Source organism: Schistocerca gregaria, chromosome 6, assembly GCF_023897955.1.
Source record: "Schistocerca gregaria isolate iqSchGreg1 chromosome 6, iqSchGreg1.2, whole genome shotgun sequence".
Taxonomy (NCBI): Eukaryota; Metazoa; Arthropoda; class Insecta; order Orthoptera; family Acrididae; genus Schistocerca; species Schistocerca gregaria.
Window position 1 is genome coordinate 259916347 of NC_064925.1, and position 25018 is coordinate 259941364.

General features: G+C 41.0%; 1 protein-coding gene across 2 annotated transcripts in view; it reads left to right on the forward strand.

The window, feature by feature from the left end:
- The first annotated feature begins 4313 nt into the window (after positions 1 to 4313).
- Positions 4314 to 25018, forward strand: part of LOC126278338 (trafficking protein particle complex subunit 12) — a 134019-nt gene continuing 113314 nt past the window's right edge. The window contains exons 1-2 of one of the 2 annotated variants that reach the window (XM_049978375.1): positions 4314 to 4401; positions 4767 to 5577. In XM_049978375.1, the coding sequence (XP_049834332.1) occupies positions 4774 to 5577 (804 nt within the window). In that variant the 5' untranslated portion in view covers positions 4314 to 4401; positions 4767 to 4773. Of the gene's footprint in view, positions 4584 to 4766; positions 5578 to 25018 lie in introns of both variants that reach the window. The other variant, XM_049978376.1, reaches the window with a different exon arrangement.

Consider the following 25018-nt stretch of genomic DNA (forward strand, 5'->3'; position numbering starts at 1 on the left):
TAGCGCCATAAGTGTGCCGCAGAATGGAGGAGAGTTCATCAACAGAGCCGTTATAGCTACGGCACATCAGGAAAGACTCTTTTGTGCACTTCATGCACAGTAATATTTCCAGAAGATCAAAAGATGACATCTAGAATGTCGAAATTGGTCATTGAGGAAATAAAATAAAAATTACAACAACACACAACCTTGGCTGCCACATATTCTGTGAAATATTTACCTCCTAATGGGACAGCCTTAATTTAACCAATGGACCACAGTGTCATTGTGACAATATGTATAGAGGAAATATGAGGGCAGCAATCTTCAGACATTTTGGAAAGAATTAACTGTGTTGGACATAGATTATAAACTGTTGAAGGTAAAATAATCAACCCTAGCCAAGTCAAGGAAAATCATGAATCCTAAAATTGGTGAAATCAGTATGTATGTATGTATGTGTGGATGGATGATGACAAATGCTCATTAGCAATGTCACTTTCTGTTTTGGGAAGTACTCCAGGGTGTGAAACTGTTTGCAAAGAAAATATTTTTGAACAATTTGATATCAACTGCATCAAGTCATGAGATGTAGAGTGACAGTAATATTTTTTAGCTAGTACACAGAAAATCTGAGGTGGTGAAAGACAGTGACAAAGATGAAAACATTTCTCTAATTCCAAAAACAGTGACTGTCATGCACGATCACTTCAATAGGCCGAAGTGTTACTGGACTACTTGGAACAGCAAGAAGAGCCTCCCTCTTCTAACAAGTTGGCAACGTGTAAAATTCATAGTGCATATGAAAAAGACGCGCTACCTCAAAAACCAATTCAAGATTATTTTGCTCCAAAATAGTGAAATGTAGTGTGAAACTCTATTGCATTGTATTCTTTCAAAGTACTGTATTTCCACACATTTATGATGATCAAAGCGGAATTTATCATCAACATTAGGTAAGTGATTTTAATGATGACACTAATTTTTGTTTTTGAACAACCCCAAAACCTCACTGTCTACTTTAATCATGGATCATAGACAGTTTTCAGGCTTTCAATTACTGCACATAATTAAGATTTCATTGTTCATGGCACATACTTGGGCAAGTAGTATGCCTGTGAAGTCTGTAGTAACATGTGCTCCAATAGTTACGCATTTAGTTATCCAAACAACAGTGTAGGTAACCATTTTCTTTAAAAAGCACTAGTAAATATTGAGCTCCTAATAGGAGACAAATAGCAACTACTTAATGTAACTGAGAATGCAGCATTCTTTTTTTCAAAACTAGCTGCTTCTTTTATAATTTGACTTGAAGCTGGCACAAGCCCAAACAGCATTTAATAATGGTGTGATTGCTTATTGTTACTACAGTGTGCAATTTAAGTTTCTATGATTTGCCCATCTCTAATTAATGTGTACTTTGAATTTACACATCCCTTGCAGGATCTACAAAGTACATATGGAAAACCACATTAAAGCCATTCTCTCGCTTTGAAAGATTTCAGTAGAGCGAGTCAATCCATGTTGCAGTCATAGTTGTGTGATTCCATACAGAATTACAAGTTTTAGTATTCTTAATGAATAAAAGGAATATTTGATACTAGTTGTCAGCTTTGACCACAAACAGTGTTCATGGCTCCTGTGACATCAGTTTTTGGTGCATATTTATTTAAGTTGGCAAATCATAAAACCTTTGACAGGCTGATCTGCAACTTAGCCCATTTGGAAAGTTACAGCCACTGATATTACATTATAATCGTGATGTTTACAACATTTGTCATGTTTCCTACATCACTGGTCAAATCTAAGAACTAGTATTAATCCTCTTTATCTGTTCTGGGAATTAATACAGTTTCACTTGCTTTCCACTGGAGCACATTGTTTTTGAATTTGGTCTGCCTCAAAGAACTTCACTATCAAGAGATTACATTGACATTCCAATACCAGCATTACTTTCAAGCTTTTGTGTAGCTTGCAGAAGGCCACCTTCACAGATCTAAAGGGTTTTTAATGGGGCAGTTTGTGCTATAATACAATGTGATTTAGTGCCACAAACTCTTTGAAAACAATTCGAGAAACTCCCCAAGGAATAAGAGGCTACCTTCAACAAATCAATTTAATTTAATAATGCTGCATCAATATACAACCAAACCATCTCTGAACTTAAGCGAGACATCAGAACATAGCAGAGATCAGTATGTTACCACACGTAAGATTTTATACAAGGACCTCACACTACCCTACAGATCACCACCACCACCACCACCACCACCACCACCACCACCACCACCAATGTTCCAAAAGATACAGACTCAAAACATTTTCAGTGTCCTGCTCTCCTGTTTGTGCATGTACAATGTCACACTACAAAATTATGCCACCGAACGAAGTCTATATTTTTCCGGTAGCCTGTATCGACGTGCTTCAACTAGATTACTTCTATTATTCAGAAAACAATTATTCCTGCTACTACATCTCAAAAACATCACACATATTTAACAGTTAAAGTACTAGTCCAAATTCCAGACAAGCTACTTTCACCTCTTTTTTAGTGTCTGACATCTTCACTATTGTCATGTGCCGGTGATCCAAAGCTAAGTAACATTGTCCAAGAGTTAACTTGCAAACTAAATGTCACAGGCTTACACTGTACAAGATGTCATGAAGACAAGATAACTGATCACAAAGTCACAGCGAAATCAACAGGCCTTGTTATAAATTAAGTCTTACTTTTCTACACCATCACAGTGATTGATTATTCCACTTGCTATAAACTTTCAAACAACATGACAACAATAATCTTTATATATTAATTAGTTGAATGATAGTTTCTACAGAAGAAATGTGATATGCATAGTTTTATAGCAGTTTCAAGGAAAAATCTGTGTTTTTCAATAACTACAATTGAAACTTCTTAAACAATGGACCATTTAATGTTAAGTTCCCTGCAAACTAGTTTATACTAATCACAAGGAATGGAATAGCTTCAGGTCAGCAATTATACAAATTGACTATGTTAATTAACACTTACTTGATTATTGCGGTCTCTGCGTCTTCTATAATCATCTTCAGTAATTTCTCCTCCACTGCTATTACCACTGCACCTCTCTTCACTTTTCCTTCTACCCTTGCCATCTTTTTTGTGTCCACCGTTGTTCTCCTTATTTCTCGGTGCCATTATTAATGTAAGTTTCTGAGTTTTGGTCAAGGAAATAGCCAAGGTACTCTAAATTATGAGGTCGAACCACCGCCTCAATGTTTTCTCCTTAGCTGAGTATTGTGACAATGGAATTTATTCCTATTTCTACAGCATGTGTTCTTCCTGATCAACCACTATTCAAGAACCTGCAATGTAAGATATTTCATTCTAGGATCATATAGCATTGAGTTAATATTCAATGAAACATGTAGTGAAATGCAGCTACACATTAACATACAATAATTCTTGTGATCACAGATATCAACAAGAAAATTCTTGGGTCTAAATGGGCAAATGATAGTAAATCATTAAAACATTAAAAGATGCAGAGGGCAAGCCAAATAAAATCCTTAAGCAACTAGCAGAGTAGAAAGAAATTACAAAAAAGTATCTATAAATCTGGAGACAATGTAGGACTTTTTCTATGTCACTGCCACTGCACATACACAACTTATGAAAATCCGTAAGCAGTAATACTGTACATGTGCAGACATTTGTTCTGAGGTGGCTTCCAGCATTATCAGAATGATTAAAAAAATGTGTAAATGCAGCACCAGCTTGGTTTGTGGCTGGGGAAGGTGGACTGAGTGTAACAAATAATTCTGAGCAAAATTGAGACAGTTGGCCTCAGGCAAACACGTGCATTCCACACACCGAACGTAAGTAACATTAAATCACTGAAACCTCACATCCCCTGTCAATCTAATACCTCCACAGAATCAATGTTTACATTTTACACAACCAATGGTGAAACCAACTAAGGCCGAAAAAATAATTTCACAACGAAACAGACACAATTAAAGTCACACAAACTATTCACTGTCGACACTTGTGTTAAATAATGTGCAAATAATGAACTTGCGCTCATCATATTTAAGTTAACATAAAGAAACGAAACAGCTTAAAGCGTCAAAAGATTGTAACAAACTTAGAAAATCGCACGACAGGTTTGCGTGCATGTACGAGGTAAGGTAGCAGCACACTTTATGTACAACGCATCGTCGTGACACCTTTACCTGTCCAAATACTGAAGGTAAATGCTCTGAACAGCTACCTGCTGCTCCTCAGTGCGCTTCTTTCGCCATGATGTTTTGCTTCTCGCTGTGACGAAATAACAAGCGAAGGCCTTGAAAGCGTCGAAGATAAAAGCATTAATTGTGTTGCAACAGTCCGAAATTTGGGAACAGTTACCAACGAGCGAAAAGCAGCAACACTACATATTTGTAAGTAATAGCTGGCTGTCAAATATGACTCACCTGACAACAGTTATAGTCAATTGTCATCGTATCTGTTTTGCAAACACAGTTGGATTCGATTCGATGAGACTGTGTACACATTTGACAGCTACGGGTACTGTCAATTATAATTAAAATGGACAGAAACCGTGAGCACTCACTTGACTGAGGTGAATGACAGCAGTTGTAAAAATCTCAGACAAATAGTTACATATTTTACATTAAATCTCCGTTTTAGTCCTGTTCTTAATGAGCCACAGAAATAATATCGGAAAAATGTTGTGCGTCCAAATTATTTATAATCATTGTTATTGAATGGTAATTCAATCGTAATTTCTTTCTTTCTTCTGCAGATAAAACATGAACATTCACAGAAACGGAAAAACTGAAACTTCGTCTTTATCAGTGGATCACACTACTAATTCCTCGGCATTTAAACAAGCTAATGTCACTGCCGTGTCAAATTTTTTGGTCAGATATGAATCAGAGAAAGTCAGTCAAACTAATTCTACGGACAAAAATGATAAACCTTCTTTAAGTAAGTATTTTTCACAAACAACGCAGTCGCCAGCAACTAGCTTCTTCGACCAGCTATCAGGAGCATCAAATAATCCGGCAATGATGACCAGTGTTCGTGAGAGTTCCAGTTCACAGGACCTGTTTAGTGCAAGCCAGCCTCAAGTATTTACAGGTCAGGCACAGAAACAGTTTGGTGTAAATCAGTCACAGTCATTGTTTGGTGCTGTTCAAACGAAACTGCCAAGAGAGAATGAACCTACTGTCTGTCGGATCTTTGCATCACAGGAAATGTCACCAGCTGTTGATACATCTAATCCTTCATCTGCAAAGGCATTTTTTGATATGCTTGGTAGTGTTAGCGGTAGCGGAAACCACATTTTGTCTGTTGAAATGCCAAGTGACACAACTAGTAGTGTACTGACTTCTCCAGATTTAACAGCCACTACAGATGACGATATTTCATTCTTGTCACCTTCATCACCACCAGGACAGCATCCAAGTGAAGCAGACAGGCGTCGTGATGCTTGGATCCCAACAGAGCACACACGCAAGGCCCTAATAGCAGCAGCAACTTCACCACCTGGTACATATGCCCCTGATCGTGAGCTTCTGACAATGCCAGGGGTAGTTCTTGAAGATGAAATGGTAAGAAATGTAATATATACTATGTTTTCATTTTTTGTAATGTTACATTAAAAGAAGCAGTAAAATCATAAAATGAACACTACATATAGGTATCTCTTAAAACTATTGTGTCACTTTCTCAATGTTTCCAGTTGAGTATTATCTTCTGTAAATATATCCCCCACCCACATTTTTTAACACTTCTCATACAGCAGTCTTTGTGTGGTAAAACTGTGCAATTACTGTGTTTGGTGGTATCAGTGGTAAGGAATAATGATTCGCTGAGGTCCTGCCTGACAAGGCAAGGGACAGCGCAGCACAAGAGCTTTAAGTGATCAACAACTTGTTGGCCAGCCTAGTCCAGACAACAAAGGAAATTTAGGGGAAAACATTCGCATAGTTGTAATTGTGGTAGGAGAGAGTGCCATGAACAACATACTGAATTTCCTGATTTATGGGATATGAGAATTTGGATGGGGTGGGGGGATGTTTAAAGGGTGCCATATTGTGCCTTCCTTAAATAACTCTAATGAAAATGTTCCCAATACAGAATTAAATTACGTCAAATTTCCTGCAAAAAAAATCCTATCCGTTTTTTTCTTTTGCACTAATAGTTTCCACATTGCAGGGTATGAAAAAATTGCAGTTAATAAACAAATTGTTTTAACAGTGTTCAGTTAATGTTTATCTTTAACTGAAGTGGTTTAAAAACAAAAATTAAAAGTGCGTAACACGTTCAAGTGCAGTAGAGATTTATTAAAGGGTAAATTGTGTTTCAGGGATGTAATAGGGTGGAAGATATTAGGGGTAGAAATGCGAGGGGAGGTAGGTCACCGGATTGTGTTTGTACGCTTCCCAACTTGATAGGTCTCCAAACGAAGATCAAGCAGGTGCTTACACACTTCATACATCCCACTGTGTGGGTCAACGGAAGCGTTAGATTCCCCCGTCTGCTCTGACCCCATAACGTAAGGGTGTTGTGGCATGTGACGTCATTACGGCACAGAGTTTATGATGTTTGTTTTTTGAATTTTTGAGTTGTTGGAGTTTGTGGTTTTAGTTTTCTTTTTCATAGTTGTAGGTTTTGTTTTTTCGTATCAGTAGTTATGGAAATGGAAATGACTGATTCCAATTTTCATAGTTCTATGTTAAGATGTGGATGTTTTGGTATTGTCAGCTGTAGTCAAGGGAAAAGTCTGATTCCAATTCTCATAGTTTTTGCTGTTGGTGGTGTTTTGGTTTCGCCAGCTGCGTTGACCTATATAGGTGAAGGGAACTGTCTGATTCCTATAGATTTTGTAATTTATTTATTTATTTTTTTTGTTCATCATTTTGTGTGTTTTAGAATCATGGTGAGTTTTTTTTACTGTTTTACTTATCTTGTTCCTTCCCAAAAACCTCCAATTTCCCGTGTCTGCAGCTCATGATTTTGCGGTATCGTTCTCACTTACCGCGCACAGGATCCCGGGTTTGATTCCCGGCGGGGTCAGGGATTTTTCCTGCATCGAGATGACTGGGTGTTGTGTCATCATCATCATCATCATCTCCCCATGGTTGTCTCGTTAGTTTCATTGTCTTTTAGGAGGGAGATGTTGTTGTCTAATTTATATGTATTTTTCTGTTTGTTGCCATTTGTATGTAGTCACATCATAGGACCATATTGGAAACGCTTAAAATAGCCATTTCCACCATATTGATGGGTGAAAGCAGACGGGTAGAATCGGACGCTTCCGTAATTTCCATTGCGTGACAAGAAGCAACTACATGGTCTTTCATGAAGTTACATCAACCCTCCACAGCAAACATTATGAATCGCTGGTGACAAAATGCACAGACATACCCAAGTAATGTTTATTTTCCACAGGGCGTGTTAACACTACATTGAATGCAGGTATGAGCTACTAATCATGCTAACCGAAGTGTTGCATATGGACAAAATCTATATAAATATCTGCACACTGTTCTACTATGCTACAAGGTAAATTTATTCTTAATCATCTTGCAAGGCAGATGCAGTGTTTTTATGGGAAAGAATTCTTCTCCCATGAGCACTGGTTGATTTACAATTTACAGACTGACTCTGTTCCCCATGCGTTTCCTGTCCATTTCTGTTATGTGAACAGACAAATTAATAACTTCACTGGAGCATGTGTTAATTTATAGTGGAGTTATTTTCAATTCATTAAATGATTACTTACTTGCAATTGTTAAGTGAACTTCTATGTAAAATATATTCCTGTAAACAATGACTGAGAAGTGTTTAATTTGTGATTGGAAATTTGTCAGTGACCTACGTAGTGTTAGTGGGAAAGGGATTGTATTAGTGTGGCACATTGCTGCTGTCTATCATTGGCAGTGTATTTTAAAGCCATGTGTTGAAGTAATGAATGACCAGAAAATTACTGCTCATCTCTCACCATTAAATGTGTTACTGGTAGAATGCATATATCTTTTCCATTCAGGAATTGCTGGCACTTGCAGAGTGGCCTGAACAGAGTCCAGCCACTTACCACACTTCCACAGTATTTCTTTTAAGATGGGTGTGGATGTGTGTGATGGAATCGGACTGATCATTTTCAAGTTTAGGACAGTAATCTGCCGCAGCACATTGCTTGGATTATGTTGAAATATCAGAAGTTCTAAAACACCTAGGTAACCTTCTCTTGCAGAGGGAGACAATTTAAACCTCTTAGCATCTTGAGTGTTGAAAGAGCTGAGGAAGGAGCTTTGCATTTGATGCCCTTCATGCCATGAAAAGTGTTCTAGAGAGTGATAGTGAAGACAACAAATTCAGCATTGACAAATACATATTGACAACATGTTACACGTTGAGCAGGCTCTTCAGTGTGGTAGACTGTTGACAGCTCCAGCTTATTTTGTCTTCTCACACAAGAGACGTGAACGGAAAATGCTGGAGAGGTATAGTTTGTCAGTTAAGAGAAGCTCAGAGAGCACTACTGGAAGAACAATGTCCTCTCTAGCAGTGCAGAACAGCATGCAGAGATTTACTTAGATTCTGCAAAATACGGAAGCGTCAGATTCCACCTGTCTGCTTTGTCCCATGACGTCACAAATATGACGGAAATGACCATACATTATGACTCCAATATGGTGCCTATGACGTCATTACGTAAAAATGACTACAAACACAAAAATACATTGAAAAACCAACACACACACATTCCACAAAAACCTAATGAAACTAATGGGACAGGAGAGCTTCTGTAAAGTTTGGAAGGTAGGACACGAGGTACTGGCAGAAGTTAAGCTGTGAGGATGGGGCGTGAGTCGTGCATGGGTAGCTCAGTCGGTAGAGCACTTGCCTGCGAAAGGCAAAGGTACTGAGTTCAGAGTCTCGGTCCGGCACACAGTTTTAATCTGCCAGGAAGTTTCATATCAGCGCACACTCCGCTGCAGAGTGAAAATCTCGTTCTGGTAACGGGACAAGCTTGGAAAATTGGGGGTTTTTGGGCGGGGACAAAGTAAATATAAACAAATTTAGACACACACCACCATACCAAACCACACAAAACGACTAAATAAACAGACAACACAAAACTCTGGAGTCGGACACTTCCCTTGGCCTATATAGCTCAACAGCAACTCCTGATACTGGAACAGCCACAACCATCCATTGGAATCAAACAGTTCCCTTCACCCACATAGGGCAATAGCGATTCCCAACACCAAAAAAACCCACAGATATGACAACAAATTGGAATTTAAAACTTCCCTTCAACTACATACCTACAAACCAACACAATACCAAATCACCAGTGCAACAGACCACACAACTCAGAACCACCCTACCAGCCACAACAACACCCAACAAATGCACTAAAAACAAGGAAAATAAAAACTTACCACAACAAGGTTCTGGCACCACAACCTAGGTCAGCCACCACAATCACACACAGGCACACACCCAGCCACAAACACAAACATCCATACATACCCACACCCACACACCAACGAAAAAATACACAACCAAAAGAAAGACCGAACCCACCCACACCCCATCCCCCAACCCAACCTCCCCCCTCACCCCAAAATAAAATACCCATAAACAAAAAACAAACACAAAGTAAACAAATCTAAATCGCACACTACAACTCAACAAAAACTAAATCACAAACCAACGCACTCCTCCCTCCCTCCCCCCCCCCCCTTCACAAACACTACCCACAATTAATCGCCCCCCCCCCCCCCTCAAGCTGCAGCCATCCACCCAGACAAACCACCCTAACCACCCGCCTTTGGCCTGTACATCTTACTGATAGTCCTTAAAAAACGAAAAAAACAAAAGCCCTCAGGGACACTCTTCCGCCAACAGTACTCATCTAAATGAGACTGAAGGTTAGGAGAGCGCCTCTTCCCCCTCCCAAGAAATGACTTAATGGTCCCCCACATCCCCTATATGGTATTCGTACAAGCCCCTGTCTCATAATTTTTAAACTCTAAACTATGGTTCGCTACTAAATGATTTTACTCCCTCTCACCCAACTCCCTATAAGAAGCATAGGCATCAGAAACTACAGTAGAACCTGGTTCTATAAATTCAATCAACCCAACTAAGACCGCCCCTCCACAACCCTAAAAACACATTCCGAACACCCACCTCCTGGTACAACAGCCCCTCACACCCAGAGACCAACCATCCCTCCCATACTTCCTTTTCCCAAACTGCGACTTGTCCGCCTCCACCACAACCCCAGGCCCACCCAACTTCCCTCTGTACTTAATAAACTCAGAACATACTTCACAACAAAATGAAAACCAGTGAAGCACACTCCTGTCACTCACACCAGTCTCATGCATGCAAAAACTGTGAGAGGATTTATAACAAAAGTAGTACATCAACAACACAATCTCGTGCATGCCCAACCTAGATGTTTCAAACCAGGAACCGCGACAGGTTATCCCTATGGCATCGCCACATATAACCGTCCCTGGTCCGAGACGCCATAACTTTTGCCAATGTCATGTCGTGCCCACAAACCGTGCACTTCACAACCTCTGCCAATAAGCCAAACAGCTGCAAAAATTTAATCAACTCCAACGGACTCGTCCCCATCATAGCATGCAAGCGCACACTATTAATTTTATCCGTCATATTCATACCTAACAAGAGCAGCAACAAATTAATTTGCTCAAGTTAACACATGACCTGCAGTGAACAGCAGTACAATAACTTTCACACAAATACACTAAATCATTAACTCACTGAAAACAATTCCTCTCCGCACACAGCAAAAACGAGAACCAGCCAGAACAAGCAGTAACACCACACTGAACCCAATACACCACACAACACGAAACCCCTAAACCAGAGGGCACCATGAACAGCAACACGATGACAGCTACAAACATGCCACACTCACAAACCAAACTCCACGCCGTCATGACATCACACCCCACAACAGCTTTACGTCATGGGTCAAAACCGACTGGTGGGATCAGACGCTTCACTCGACCCAGATTCTGTCTATATGCATTACTTGCATTAGAATCATCAGTGCACTTCATGGAAAACAAACGCTTCCTCTGGACATGTCAACACAATATGTCACTAGTGATTCATAAGCTGCACAGTGAAGGGTCGGTATAACTAAGTGAAACACTTGCAGTTGCTTCTTATGATGTAGTGGAGTGGTCATTAGGGAATCACCTGCTTGATCTCGATGTTGCAGGCCTTTGAAGTAGGAAAGTGCATGAACATAATCCATAAACCTACCTACCTTTTTGCATCTAACGCACTTATTCCCCTCCTCCCCCCCTCCCCTTTCCCCCTCCACTCTGTTACAGCCCAAGAACACAATTTATCTCTCAATCCCTCAATACAGTTCTATTGCACTTGGACATGTTATGTAAATTTAATATTTGTTTTTAACCTACTTCATTTAAAGATAAACCATTAATTCTATATCATTAAAACAATGTATGTCTAATAATTGGGCTTTTTACATCCCCCTGCAACACGGAGGCTATTAGTCCTAGAGAAAAAATGAACAGGAACTTTTTTAAGGAAATTTAATGCAGTTTAATTTTATACTGCTTCTTGCTAGAAGCTGCGTTTTATGAGTTATTCAAGAAAAATATAAAAATGTTACCTTTAAACACCCTCACACACCAACACTCACGCTCCATCATTCAGGATTTTTAGTATGTTGTTTATGGCACTCCCTCCTTCCATGTATAAAAAAATTGCTACTGCCTGAATTTTTTCCACCAGTCAACCTTTTTTGGTTTTAGTTAACTAGGCTAGGTGTGGTCCTTTTCTCTCATGAGGTTGTGAGATTTTTATGCTTTTGATATCTGAGGGTATACGTTTCCCAAAGCAGTTGACTCTGACCAGGAAGAATTTTAATTCTTTAAGATCAATCAGCAGAGGGAATTCAATGATGTTTTCAATGTTTTTATCTGTGTTACCTCTGCGTAAGTTCTCCAAAAGTAATATACTGTGTGTATACCCATTCTCTAAACTTTCTCAGTAGTGTTTTGTAAAAATAATGTTTTCTTCCCTCTGGGGTTCCCATTTGCATTCATGGAACATTTTTGTAAAACTCGTGTTTTGATCGAACATACCAGTAATGGTTTTAGAAACAAGTCTCCGAATTGCTTTGATGGCCACTTTTAATCTGACCTGGTGGGATCTTGAGCAGTACTCGAGAATGAGTCACACAAGTGTTCTGTATGTGTTCTCCTTTATAGATAGCATAGGGTTCTCTCAATAAACCGAAGTCAACCATTCACCTTCCCTGCAATTGACTCTATGTGCTTGTTCCATTTCCTGCCACTTTCCAATATTGTGCCAAGATATTTAATAGCTGTGATCAAACAGAACACTGCTAACACTGTAATCGTACACTATAGGATAGTTTTTTCCCACTCGGCTTAATTAACTTACTTTTTCTCACATTTAGAGTAAGTTGCTAGACATCACACCAAATAGAAATTGTATCCCAATCTTTCTACAGTCTCTAAAAGATGACATTTTCCTGAATAATACTGCATCATCAGCAGACAGTCTAAGATTGCTGCTCATCCTGCCTGTCAGATTATTTAATTATATAGAGAATAAGCATGGTCCTGTTATACTTCCCTGGGGACTCTTTGATGATACTTTTGTCTCTGATGGTTACTCACTGTCCAGAACTAGATACTAGGTTCAGTTATGTACATGACTTCAAACCACTCTCATACCGGTGAACCTATTCTGCAAGCTGAGTTTCCCATGAGCGATGCTTTTTAAGTCTCTCAAGAAAATTTATTGTATTCAAACTTAAAATGTGTTCTAGAATTGTGCAGCGAAATGATGTTAAGGACATTGGTTTGTAATTTTGTGAGTCTTTTCTTTTACCCTTCTTGTCTACTAGAATCACCAGTGCTTTTGTCCAGTTGCTTGGGACATTTTACTGGACAAGAGATTTACGAAATTCAAGCTAAGTTGAGGGCTAGTGTTGAGGAGTACTCTCTGTTATACTGAGCTTTGGACATGGTGGCTTATTTGTTTCCAACTCTTTCAGATGCCTTACAGTACCAGGGATGCCTATTTCTATGTCCTTCGTATGGGATTTTGTGTGGCGATCAGAAGATGCTATGTATGTACAATTCTTGTGTGAAAGATCTTTTAAATGTGGGGCTTAAAATTTCAGCTTCCCTCTTCCTGTCTTCGTTTGCTATGCCAGATTGCTCTATGAGTTAGATGTGGGTTGGTCCAAGATTTTAAAGGAGTAGGATCCTAATCTGAATCCAGCTCTGTGGACACGAACCCAGGTTCCATGCTCACTGGACCTATATGGGTCTGGCTCTACAGCCAGTCGGGACGGAGCATATCTGTGGAGTGAATCCATGTCCATTGCACCTGTATTGGTTTGGCTCTACAGCCAGCAGACGAAATGTATCTATGGAGTTAATCTTCTCTTATCGAGAAGGATCGCAGTTGTGTTAGACAGGAGTTACGTAACATGCAGCCAATAACTTATTAACAGATAATACTGATTTTTTTTAATAAAAGATTGTTAACTGTGATAAAATTATGTTTTTCTATCCGAAAATCACAAACACTTTGTCGCATTATAAAATGACAGTTCTCAATTACTATGCATGTCACCCAAATCACATTAGAATTTTTCAATTATTTCTACAAAATTAAGCCTTTGTTAATTATTAGTTCTTACTGTTAAAAATACTTTTAATCAATCAATATTTTAAGATAATTATGAGTATTCGCTATGTAAGAAATTGCATATTGACTCAGCAATGTAATTCAGTCATTTTAAATTGTGAGCAATAAATATCATTTGGGATAATTTTTCAGGCTTTAGTCTGCTCCATCACTCTCTAATTATTTTGCCCATCTTGGAGAAAATTGTCTCACATGGTACAGAGGCGGCAGCAATACAATGCCGTTTCAGCATCACTTTATAGAGAAGTGGATAAAAGTCTCTTCATCCTTTACGCCAGATAAGAGGATCTTGAGTCCTGTCAAGTAATTCTTCAGTAATATATTTATCTATTTCTATAGCACTCAATGCAGCAGGATTTTGTGGAGCATGCAAATTCTTAACTTGTTGATTAAATTTTTCCCAAAGCAGTGACTAATATTCATAGTGACCTGAGAGACTCTTCATTGTCTGCATTAATGTCTTGATGGTTTTGGTCAGTATTTAACTTAATCTTAGCACACATCTGCTTGAGGCCACCTGTTGCCTTTTCTGCATTTCTAGGTGTTATACCATGAGACTTGCTCCTTGGATGTAGCTATGTTACTTGAGCAATTAATTCTTCTGTTTCAGCATCACCAAATCTTGTATTTATTTCATGCTTAATTATCTGCCATCATTCTTCAATTCAACTTCTGTTCTGTTCTGTTAGATACTTTTGACAAAGAAACATGGTTTTCTGAGCAATGAGATTCTGTAACAACATGGAAAATGTTTAAAACTTCTTTGCATTTTGAAATAATTTTCCACTCTTGAACAGGGAAATTCTTTAGCTGTTGGTTTTCAGTGGCTAGAGTAGTTAATATAGCAGTCTTCATTGTGTGAAATCTACAAATCATATCACACATGGAGTTCCATGGAGTTACAGAGTCCTGTTTCAGTTTCTACATCAGGTTCAATTTTATTATTATTATTATTATTATTATTATTATGTTCCGTGACATGGTATCAAGGAGAGACTCCTGAGGAAAGCTAGCCTGTGTGTACTAGTAATGAGGACTTCTCAATAAATGCAACAAGGAATTCTAATATTCTTTTGGCAGTGATGGGGCCTGAAGATGCGGTAATATGTTGCCAAAACTAGTGGTGTGAGACAATAAAGACATTCTCAAGATGGAGCTTTTTCTCATATACTCTTGGTGAGTTTGTGCTTGGCAACCAAGGGGCCCCAACCTTAGCAGCACATCTTCCCTTTCGATGCTGCATGTCTGTCTTTCTTTTATTCTTTTTCTTCGCCCATGGGAAAAATGTCTGGAATATTTTTAGGAATGTGTTCTGTGGTTTTAATAATATGACATCAGAATAGCCTCTTATCTATTCTTTTTATTTTATTTTATTTTATTTTTTTATTTATTTATTTTATCACCTACCCTTACTCCACTTCAGCGTTTGAGATGTATGTTTCTTCTTCCTCCCTGTGCACTCCTGGAGGTTGGCCCATGTGATTGATGCATAACAAGTGACTGAGTAATGTATAATTCCCAGCCCTGGGTTGACAGGTAGGATTTACACATACCCCTGGGTACAGGGCAGGCCCAGGGATGGGTGATTGCCTGACCAGAAATGTGTTGACGCAGTTACAGGCCATGTGAAATTCTGATCTTTTTTATCTAATGGAACTTTGCTTTTGGAGCGCAATTTTGAGTTTCAATGCCAACATCTGCTTGCAGTTTCACTCCTCCACAGCTATCCTGTTGTGTTGAGGCCCAGTGAATGCTAATTTTTTCACATGGTGTTATTTATACTTGGCTGCTCAATGGTCTGACCTAAGGAGAAATCCAAACTTACTTCCCTGATCAGGGCATCACTCGGTCCATGTGGTAATGAAAATGGGTGATGCAACCTCAGTGCCTACATGCACACTTTTTCTCACTTTTTATAGGATAGTGCTTCCATCAAAGATGAAAGATCAAAGCGGGCTATGAAATTACCACAGTCCAATCATACATCCCACACCCGGTGCATTATTACCACTGGCAACATTACATCTACAGTTGCAAGTCCTGTCAAAACACGGGCAAATGTGTTACTTGTAGTAGGGATACTCATGAGGGTGATTGTTTGCTGCCTCCTCCTCCTCCTCCTTGCTGTATCAATTGCTATGGTGACCATGCAACCTCATCTTGAGACTGTCCTATGTATTTCGATGAGTGGGACATCCAGAAGATCCAGGTGAAGGAGAAAGTACCCTACCCTATTGCTCGCAACTTGTTGGCTCGTTGAAAGCCCCGCATTTTACAATCTGGCACTTACAATACTGTGTTTGCTGTGCCTCACTCCACGAAGGACTTGGCCACACAGGCTTCCAACCTCAAATTCAGCATTGCGCTTCTAAAATTAACTAGTATCACAGTTGCATCTTTGTCTCCTCCTCCAGGTGCGCAACAAGCCACCAAATTGCACCCAGTGGTGAAATCACCTGCTTCACTTATGGCTGGAAATGACAAAAAGAAATAATCTCCCAAAGACTTCTTACATCCCTCCACCCAACAAGCATCTGAGTCTTCATCTGCCAACTATAAAGGCTCTAAGAAAACGGACAAAAACAAGGAGTCTTCTCCTTCCCAGACTTGAAGATCCTCTTAAACGATGTCACCATGTGTTACGCTCACCCAACTGACCTCCATTTCGCTGGTGTGTACTGCCTACTGTTTTTGTGCCCAGCAATCTGCAGGCCAATGCAAAGAGGATGCCGGTGTCTCTTTTGATGTACTGGAACAGAATCCTTCAGCCTCAACACTCTGTAGCAGTGAGTCTCCAAAGGCTGGCACTCAGCAATTACCGAGGTGACAGCCCTTCATTTGTTCCTTCTTCCCCTTTCCCCGTCATGACTCTTCTCCAAAGGAACAGTCATAACATTAGATCCAACAAGAAGGAATTACGGGTAGATCCAACAAAAAGGAGTTGTAGCTGCAGTGTCTGCTTGTTTTCTACCTTCAAGAAACGAAATTGCAACCTTGTGACTGCTTTGACTTCTCCCATTTCCTTTCTTTCTGTTTTGAGCCCCCCCCCCCCCCCCCCATCCCACTCCCCCACCCTGAGGGCTGCATTTCATCTCATGGGAAGTCATTGTGCTCATCTAGGATGACGGTCATAGTCACACCATCTCCTGAACACCTGGCTGCAAGCTGTTGTGGTCTGCATTATCCTTCTTCGCTTCACCTTTTACCCTTGTACCATTTACGTCCCTCTGTCAGTGTCACCAGGGCAGACTTCTTCCAGCTTATTGGTCAATTCCCTCTCCCCTTTTTGCTGCTCGTTGACTTTAATGCACACCATCCCCTTTGGGGCCCTTCCAGAAACTGCTAGAGAGGTACCCTATTGGCTGACCTCAATCAACTCAATCTCATTTGTCTTAATGCTGTGGAGCACCCATGTTTCTTTCAAACTCCATGCACATCTATTCCCATTTGGACCCCTCATTCTGTACTGCCCAGTGTGCCCATCGTCTCGAATGGTTTGTTCTCTTTGACACAAACTTGAGTGACCATCTCCCATGTGCTATCCGTTTGCTGACTCCTATCCCACCTCTATGTGAACCCAATGGGCAGCTTTCTAAGGCTGACTGGAGGCTTTTCTCCTCCCTGGCACCCTTCAGTGAACAACATTTCCCCAGTTGTGATGACCAGGTGGAACACCTTACAAAAGGTATCCTTAACGCCACAGAATATTCCATATCCTGCACTTCATCTTTACCGTACCGTGTGCCGGTTCCTTGTGAACTGAGGCAGGCTGCAACACGATTTGTGCATGGAAACTTGTTCTCTGTGTTTCCAACCATCATCCTATCATGGCAATCTATATTCATTATAAACACTTGCGTGCACAGTGTCATCACATTTTTCAGGATAGCAAAAAAGTTATCCGCATTTCACTTACTAGTTGTTTTAACAGTTTCATTCCCTTTTCCATCATGTAGGGACAACCTCTGGCAGCTCTCCTGGACCAAGGCTCACTCCCCAATTTCTGACCTGACCGTAGCAGACAATGTTATTGTGGACCCTAATGCTATCTCCAACATCTTAGGCCGCTATTTTGTAGAGATTATGAGCTCTACCCACTATCAACCTGCCTTCCTCCATCAGAAACAAATGGAGGCAGCTCAAATGATACCCTTCTCCTCTCAGAATCATGAATATTGCAGTGCTGCCTTTACTAAGAGGAAGCTAGATGATGCTCTCACTTCATCCCAATCTTCTGCCCAATGGCTGGACGTTGTTCGCATTCAGATGTTGCAGCACATTTCTCTTGTGGGCAAGCACTTTCCCCTTCATACACTATGTGATCAAAAGTATCCAGACACCTGGTTGAAAATGACTTACTAGTTCATGATGCCCTCCATCGGTAATTCTGGAATTCAGTTTGATGTTGGCCCACCGTTAGCCTTGATGACAGCTTCCACTCTCGCAGGCATACGTTCAATTAGGTGCTGGAAGGTTTCTTGGGGAATGGCAGCCCATTCTTCATGGAGTGCTGGCCTGTGGAGAGGCATCAATGTCGGTTGGTGAGGCCTGACACGAAGTCGGCATTCCAAAACGTCCCAAAGGTGTTCTGTAGGATTCAGGTTAGGACTCTGTGCAGACCAGTCCATTACAGGGATGTTATTGTCATATAACCACTCCACCACAGGCCGTACATTATGAACAGCTGATCGCACATGTTGAAAGATGCAATCATCATCCCCGAATTGCTCTTCAACAGAGGGAAGCAAGAAGGTGCTTAAAACATCAATGTAGGCCTGTGCTGTGTTAGTGCCACACAAAACAACAAGGGGTGTAAGCCCATTCCATGAGAAACATGACCACACCATAACACCTCCTCCTCCGAATTTTGCTGTTGGCACTACACACGCTGGCAGATGACGTTCACTGGGCATTCGCCATACCTACACCCTGCCATTGGATTGCCACATCATGTACCATGATTCGTCACTCCACACAATGTTTTTCCATTGTTCAATCATCCAATGTTTACGCTCCTTACACCAAGCGAGGCTTTGTTTGGCATTTGCCGGCATGATGTGTGGCTTATGAGCAGCCGCTCGACCATGAAATCCAAGTTTTCTCGCCTCCTGCCTTACTGTCATAGTACTTTCAGTGGATCCTGATGCAGCTTGGAATTCCTGTGTGATGGTCTGGATAGATGTCTGCCTATTACTCATTACAATCCTCTTCAACTGTAGGTACTCTCTGTCAGTCAACAGACGAGATTGGATGGTACGCTTTTGTGGTGTAAGTGTCGTTTCAGGTTTCAGCTACACTATCACATCTGAAACAGTGGACCTAAGGATGTTTAGAAGTGTGGAAATCTCACCTGCAGACATATGACACAGGTGACACCCAATCACCTGAACACGTTCAAAGTCCATGAGTTCTGCGGAGCACCACATTTTGCTCTCTCACAATGTCTAAAGACTATTGAGGTTGCTGATATGGAGTACCTGGCAGTAGGTGTCAGCACAATGCACCTAATATGAAAAACGTATGTTTTTGGGAGCATCCGGATACTTTTGATCACATAGTGTATGTACAATTGCATTTGGGCAGCTGGCACATTTCCCAGAAGTTCGCATGAAGCCACTTTCATACCCATACCTAAGACCAGCATGGACAGACACATTTCTTCTAGCTACTGCCCCATTTCTCTCGTTGTTGTTGTGGTCTTCAGTCCAGAGACTGGTTTGATGAAGCTCTCCGTGCTACTCTATCCTGTGCAAGCTTCTTCATCTCCCAGTACCTACTGCAACCTACATCCTTCTGAATCTGCTTAGTGTATTCATCTCTTGGTCTCCCTCTACAATTTTTACCCTCCACTCTGCCCTCCAATACTAAATTGGTGATCCCTTGATGCCTCAGAAATTGTCCTACCAACCGATCCCTTCTTCTAGTCAAGTTGTGCCACAAACTTCTCTTCTCCCCAATCCTATTCAATACTTCCTCATTAGTTATGTGATCTACCTATCTGATCTTCAGCATTCTTTTGTAGCACCACATTTCAAAAGCTTCTACTCTCTTCTTGTCTAATCTATTTATTGTCCATGTTTCACTTCCATACATGGCTACACTCCATACAAATACTTTCAGAAAAGACTTCCTGACACTTAAATCTACATTCAATGTTAACAAATGCCTCTTCTTCAGAAACACTTTCCTTGCCATTGCCAGTCTACATTTTATATTCTCTCTACTACGACCACCATTAGTTATATTGCTCCCCAAATAGAAAAACTCATTTACTACTTTAAGCCTCTCATTTCCTAATCTAATTCCCACAGCATCACCCAATTTAATTAGACTACATTCCATTATCCTCATTTTGCTTTTGTTGATGTTTATCTTATATCCTCCTTTCAAGACACTGTCCATTCCATTCAACTGTTCTTCCAGGTCCTTTGCTGTCTCTGACAGAATTACAATGTCATTGGCGAACCTCAAAGTTTTTATTTCTTCTCCGTGGATTTCAATTCCTACTCTGAATTTTTCTTTTATTTCCTTTACTGCTTGCTCAATATACAGATTGAATAACATCGGGGATTGGCTACAACTGTCTCACTCCCTTCCCAACCACTGCTTCCCTTTCATGCCCCTAGACTTTCATAAATGCCATCTGGTTTCTGTACAAATTGTAAATAGCCTTTTACCCCCGCCACCTTCAGAATGTGAAAGAGAGTATTCCAGTCAACATTGTCATAAGCTTTATTTAAGTCTACAAATTCTAGAAACATAGGTTTGCCTTTCCTTAATCTATTTTCTAATATAAGTCGTAGGGTCAGTATTGCCTCGTGTGTTCCAACATTTCTACAGAATCCAAACCGGTCTTCCCTGAGGTCAGCTTCTACAAGTTTTTCCATTTGTCTCTAAAGAATTCATGTTAGTATTTTGCAACTGTGACTTATTAAACTGATAGTTCGGTAATTTTCACATCTGTCAACACCTACTTTCTTTGGGATTGGAATTAATATATTCTTCTTGAAATCTGATGGTATTTTGCCTGTCTCATAGATCTTGCTCACTAGATGGTAGAGTTTTGTTGGACCTGACTCTCTCAAGGCTGTCAATAGTTCTAATGGAATGTTGTCTACTCCCGGGGCTTTTTTTCAACTTAGGTCTTTCAGTGCTCTGTCAAACTCTTCATGCAGTATCATATCTCCTATTTCATCGTCGTCTACATTCTCTTCCATTTCTATAATATTCTCCTCAAGAACGTCACCCATGTATAGACCCTCTATATTCGCCTTCCACCTTTCTGCTTTATCTTCTTTGCTTAGAACTGGGTTTCCATCTAAGCTCTTGATATTCATGCAAGTGGTTCTCTTTTCTCCAAAGGTCTCTTTAATTTTCTTGTAGGCAATATCTATCTTACCCCTAGTGAGATAAGCCTCTGCATCCTTACTTTTGTCCTCTAGTCATGCCTGCTTAGCCATTTTGCACTTCCTGTCGATCTCATTTTTGAGATGTTTGTATTCCTTTTTGCCTGCTTCATTAACTGCATTTTTATATTTTCTCGTTTCATCAAATAAATTCAATATCTCTTCTGTTACCCAAGGATTTCTATTAGCCCCCCGTCTTTTTACCTACTTGATCCTCTGCTACCTTCACTATTTCGTCTCTCAAAGCTACCCATTCTTCTTCTACTGTATTTCTTTCCCCCATTCTTGTCAATCATTCTCTAATGCTCTCCCTGAAGCTCTCTACAACGTCTGGTTCTTTCAATATATTCAGGCCCCATCTTCTCAAATTCCCACCTTTTTGCAGTTTCTTCAGTTTTATTCTACAGTTATAACCAATAGATTGTGGTCAGAGTCCACATCTGCACCTGGAAATGTCTTAAAATTTAAAATCTGGTTCCTGAATCTCTGTCTTACCATTATATAATCTATCTGAGACCTTCCAGTATCTCCAGGGTTCTTCCATGTATACAACCTTCTTTCATGACTCTTGAATGAAGTGTTAGCTACACCAGCTGTTTTTGCAAGGTGGTGGAGTGTATGATTCATGGCTGGTTGGTATGTTGGCTCAAATCTCACAGTGTACTATCTGCTGCACAACGTGGCTTTCGAGTACGCTTTTCTGTAGTTGGCCATTTCATTACTTTGTCAACACATGTCATGAATGGTTTTCTGCAGAAATACCAGACTGTGGCTGTGTTTTTTGATTTGTAGAAAGCTTCCAACACCTTTCAGAGGACTCGAATCCTCCATACTCTACACGTGGAGTTTTCGTGACCACCTGCCCTATTTCCTTCAGGAATTTTTAAAAGACCAAGTTTTTAAGATACATGTGGGTTATCCCTATCAGACACCTTCATCCAGGAAAACAGAGTACCTCAGGGCTCCATCCTGAATGTCATCTTCGTTGCTATAGCCATTAACCCTATTACGGCCTATCTCCCATCAGGCATCTCGATGTCTCCCTTTTTGTTGACGACTTTGTGATCTATTGCGGTTTCCCATGGACACGTCTCCTTGAGTGGCATCTTCAGCGATGTATCAGTTGTGTTTACTCATGGAGCATCACTAGTGGCTTTCACTTCTGCACCGATAAAACTATTTGTATGAGTTTCTGGCAGTGCAATGACATTCTTCCACCGTCTTTACATCTTAGGCTTGTTGCTCTTTGTTCGCTGAAACTATGAAATTCGTGGGGCTCATCCTTCGCAGAAACCTTTCTTGGTCCTATGACGTGTATTACCTAGCCACATGCTGTATCCAGTCCCTCAGGGTCCTATGTGTCATAAGTGGTACTTCCTGCGGAGCAGATCAGACCACCTTCCTCCATTTGTATTGATCCCTTGTCCTTTCAAAACCAGGCTGTTTGTGTTTCATGCCATGTTAATACAGTCCACCATCGTGAAATCCATTTGGCTGCGGGCGCCTTTTACTCTAGTGCAGCTGAGAGTCTGTATGCAGAAGCAGCCAAACTATCATTGTCATACCAGTGTGATGTTCTCCTCAGTGGTTATGCATGCAGTTTGTGTGCTGCACTCAACCTGTGCCTCCTTCGATGACTCCCATGACCAACAGTATGGGGCATGTCCTTCTCTGTTACCTCCCAGGGTTTGCTTTTGGCCTTTACTCCGGCATCTTAACTTCACAATACCTTCCACATTCCTGTGAACCCTTCACCACCTTGAGTGTGTGTGGCAGTCCGTGTTCATCTTGGACTTCATTCGTTTCCTAAGGGAATTAGTCTGGGTTCAATCTATTGCTGTGAGTTTGTCGACCTACACACACAACGTAGTGATAGTACCTTCACGTACACTGACAGCCGTAAGACTGTCAGTGTTGTCAGGTGTGTCTACATCATTGGCAGCAATGGTTTTCATTATTGGCTTCCAGAACACTGATCAATATTTATGGCAGAGCTCTTCATCCTCTATTAGGCCACGCAATATATCCACCAACAAAGGCTTTTTAATTGTGTCATATGCTCTGATTCTCTCAGTGGCCTTCAGACCCTCTGTGTGCTGTACACATTCCACCCCTGAATGCAATGGGTCCAAGAAAGCTTCCACTTGCTCACTCTTGAGGGAGTTGCTGTGACGTTTTTATGGGTTCCTGGCCATGTTGGTCTGATGGAAATTGAGGCTGCTGACGCAGCTGCCAATCCTGCAATGCTCCTATCTTAGCCCACTGGCTCTTCCATTCCCTCAGATTGTCTCTGTGTTGCCGCTGTTGACATCACCACTGATCTTCTCATCAAGGGAACAAGCTCTGGGGGATTAAACCTCTCCCAGTGACTTGGCTGACTTCCTCTCGATCCGTTTGCAGCAAGGTGATCATTTTAGCTAGGTTGAGTATTGGGCTCTGTCATTTCAGCCATTGTCATTTATTAGATGGTGATCCACCACTACTGTGTCCTCATTGTCGTCGGCCTTTGATGGTTCTCCATTTCCTGTCTGAATGCCCTTTTTTTTTTTAACCACTTCCATTGTAGTGTCTGCCTGCCATCTGAGTTACTGACCGGTTTAGTGAATGACGCATAGGTGTCAACTGCATTGTACTTTTTATACATCATAGCAGTATGGTAGAGGACATTTAATCTTTAATTCAGGACTTCTTTTGCCACCCAAATGTATTTTGTGGACCTTTCTCCAAGAGAAAGTCCTTGTTTGTAGCTGTCTTTCTTTCTATCGATTGGGCTTAATGTGTAACCGCTTTTAGCTTTCATTTTGTATTAGTGTTCTAAGGTTATGATATGGGTGCACATGACCTTAGTTGTTTTTGCACCCTAAAACAAAACAAAACCCTCACCCAGCACTTCCTATTCCAATTCTGTCACAGGCTTATCCTATCCATCAGAGGCGAGGCACCTGTGAAAGCAGCAATGTCATAAAACAGCTCTGCTGTAATTGTTGCACAGCGTTTTGTATTGATATAACTACCAACCAGCTGTCCAACAGGATGATTGGCCACTGCTAAACTGTTCCCAAGGGTAAAGTGGATCACATTGCGGAACAACCTGAAACTAAACATAATGTGCTTGATTTCAATGGCTACTTCGCCACCCAGGCCACCTGGACCTACCACTGTACCACTAACATTTCTGAAAAGCCCAAATGGGAGTTATTCTTACAACACATAACCCGCACCCCAAATCATCCCATCCTCAACCTATGGTAAACTACTGTTTTCACACTTTACACCCAACTGTTTCTGCTCCTCTGTCCTGTTATCTTCTAATTCACATACACTCACCCTCAATGATAATCAGTCTCTGCCAGTGCACCCGGTAGTCTTTCCTCCTTTCTCTTCTTATCTCCTTTTCTGTCACTCCCTTTCTCCCCCCCCCCCCCCTCACCCGGTACCCCTACACCCCTACCGCCTCACCCCTCCCTCCCAGCCCCCCTATTGCTGCATCCGGCAGCCTTGTCCTACAGTGCTTACTTTTCTCCTCCCACCTTTACCATGCTATTCCTCCCCCTTTCCCATCCCACTCCAGGTTGCTACTTCCATTTGATGCAGGTGCATTCTGGCCAGAGATAGCAGTTGTGTGTGTGTGTGTGTGTGTGTGTGTGTGTGTGTGTGTGTGTGTGTGTGTGTGTGTGTGTCCGCCCCATTGTCTGGGTCTGGTCGGCACTGGCAGCCAGACAGAGTGTGTGTGTGTGTGTGTGTGTGTGTGTGTGTGTGTGTGTGTGTGTGTGTGTGTGTGTGTGTGTGTCCGCCCCATTGTCTGGGTCTGGTCGGCACTGGCAGCCAGACAGTAGTTGTGTGTGTGTGTGTGTGTGTGTGTGTGTGT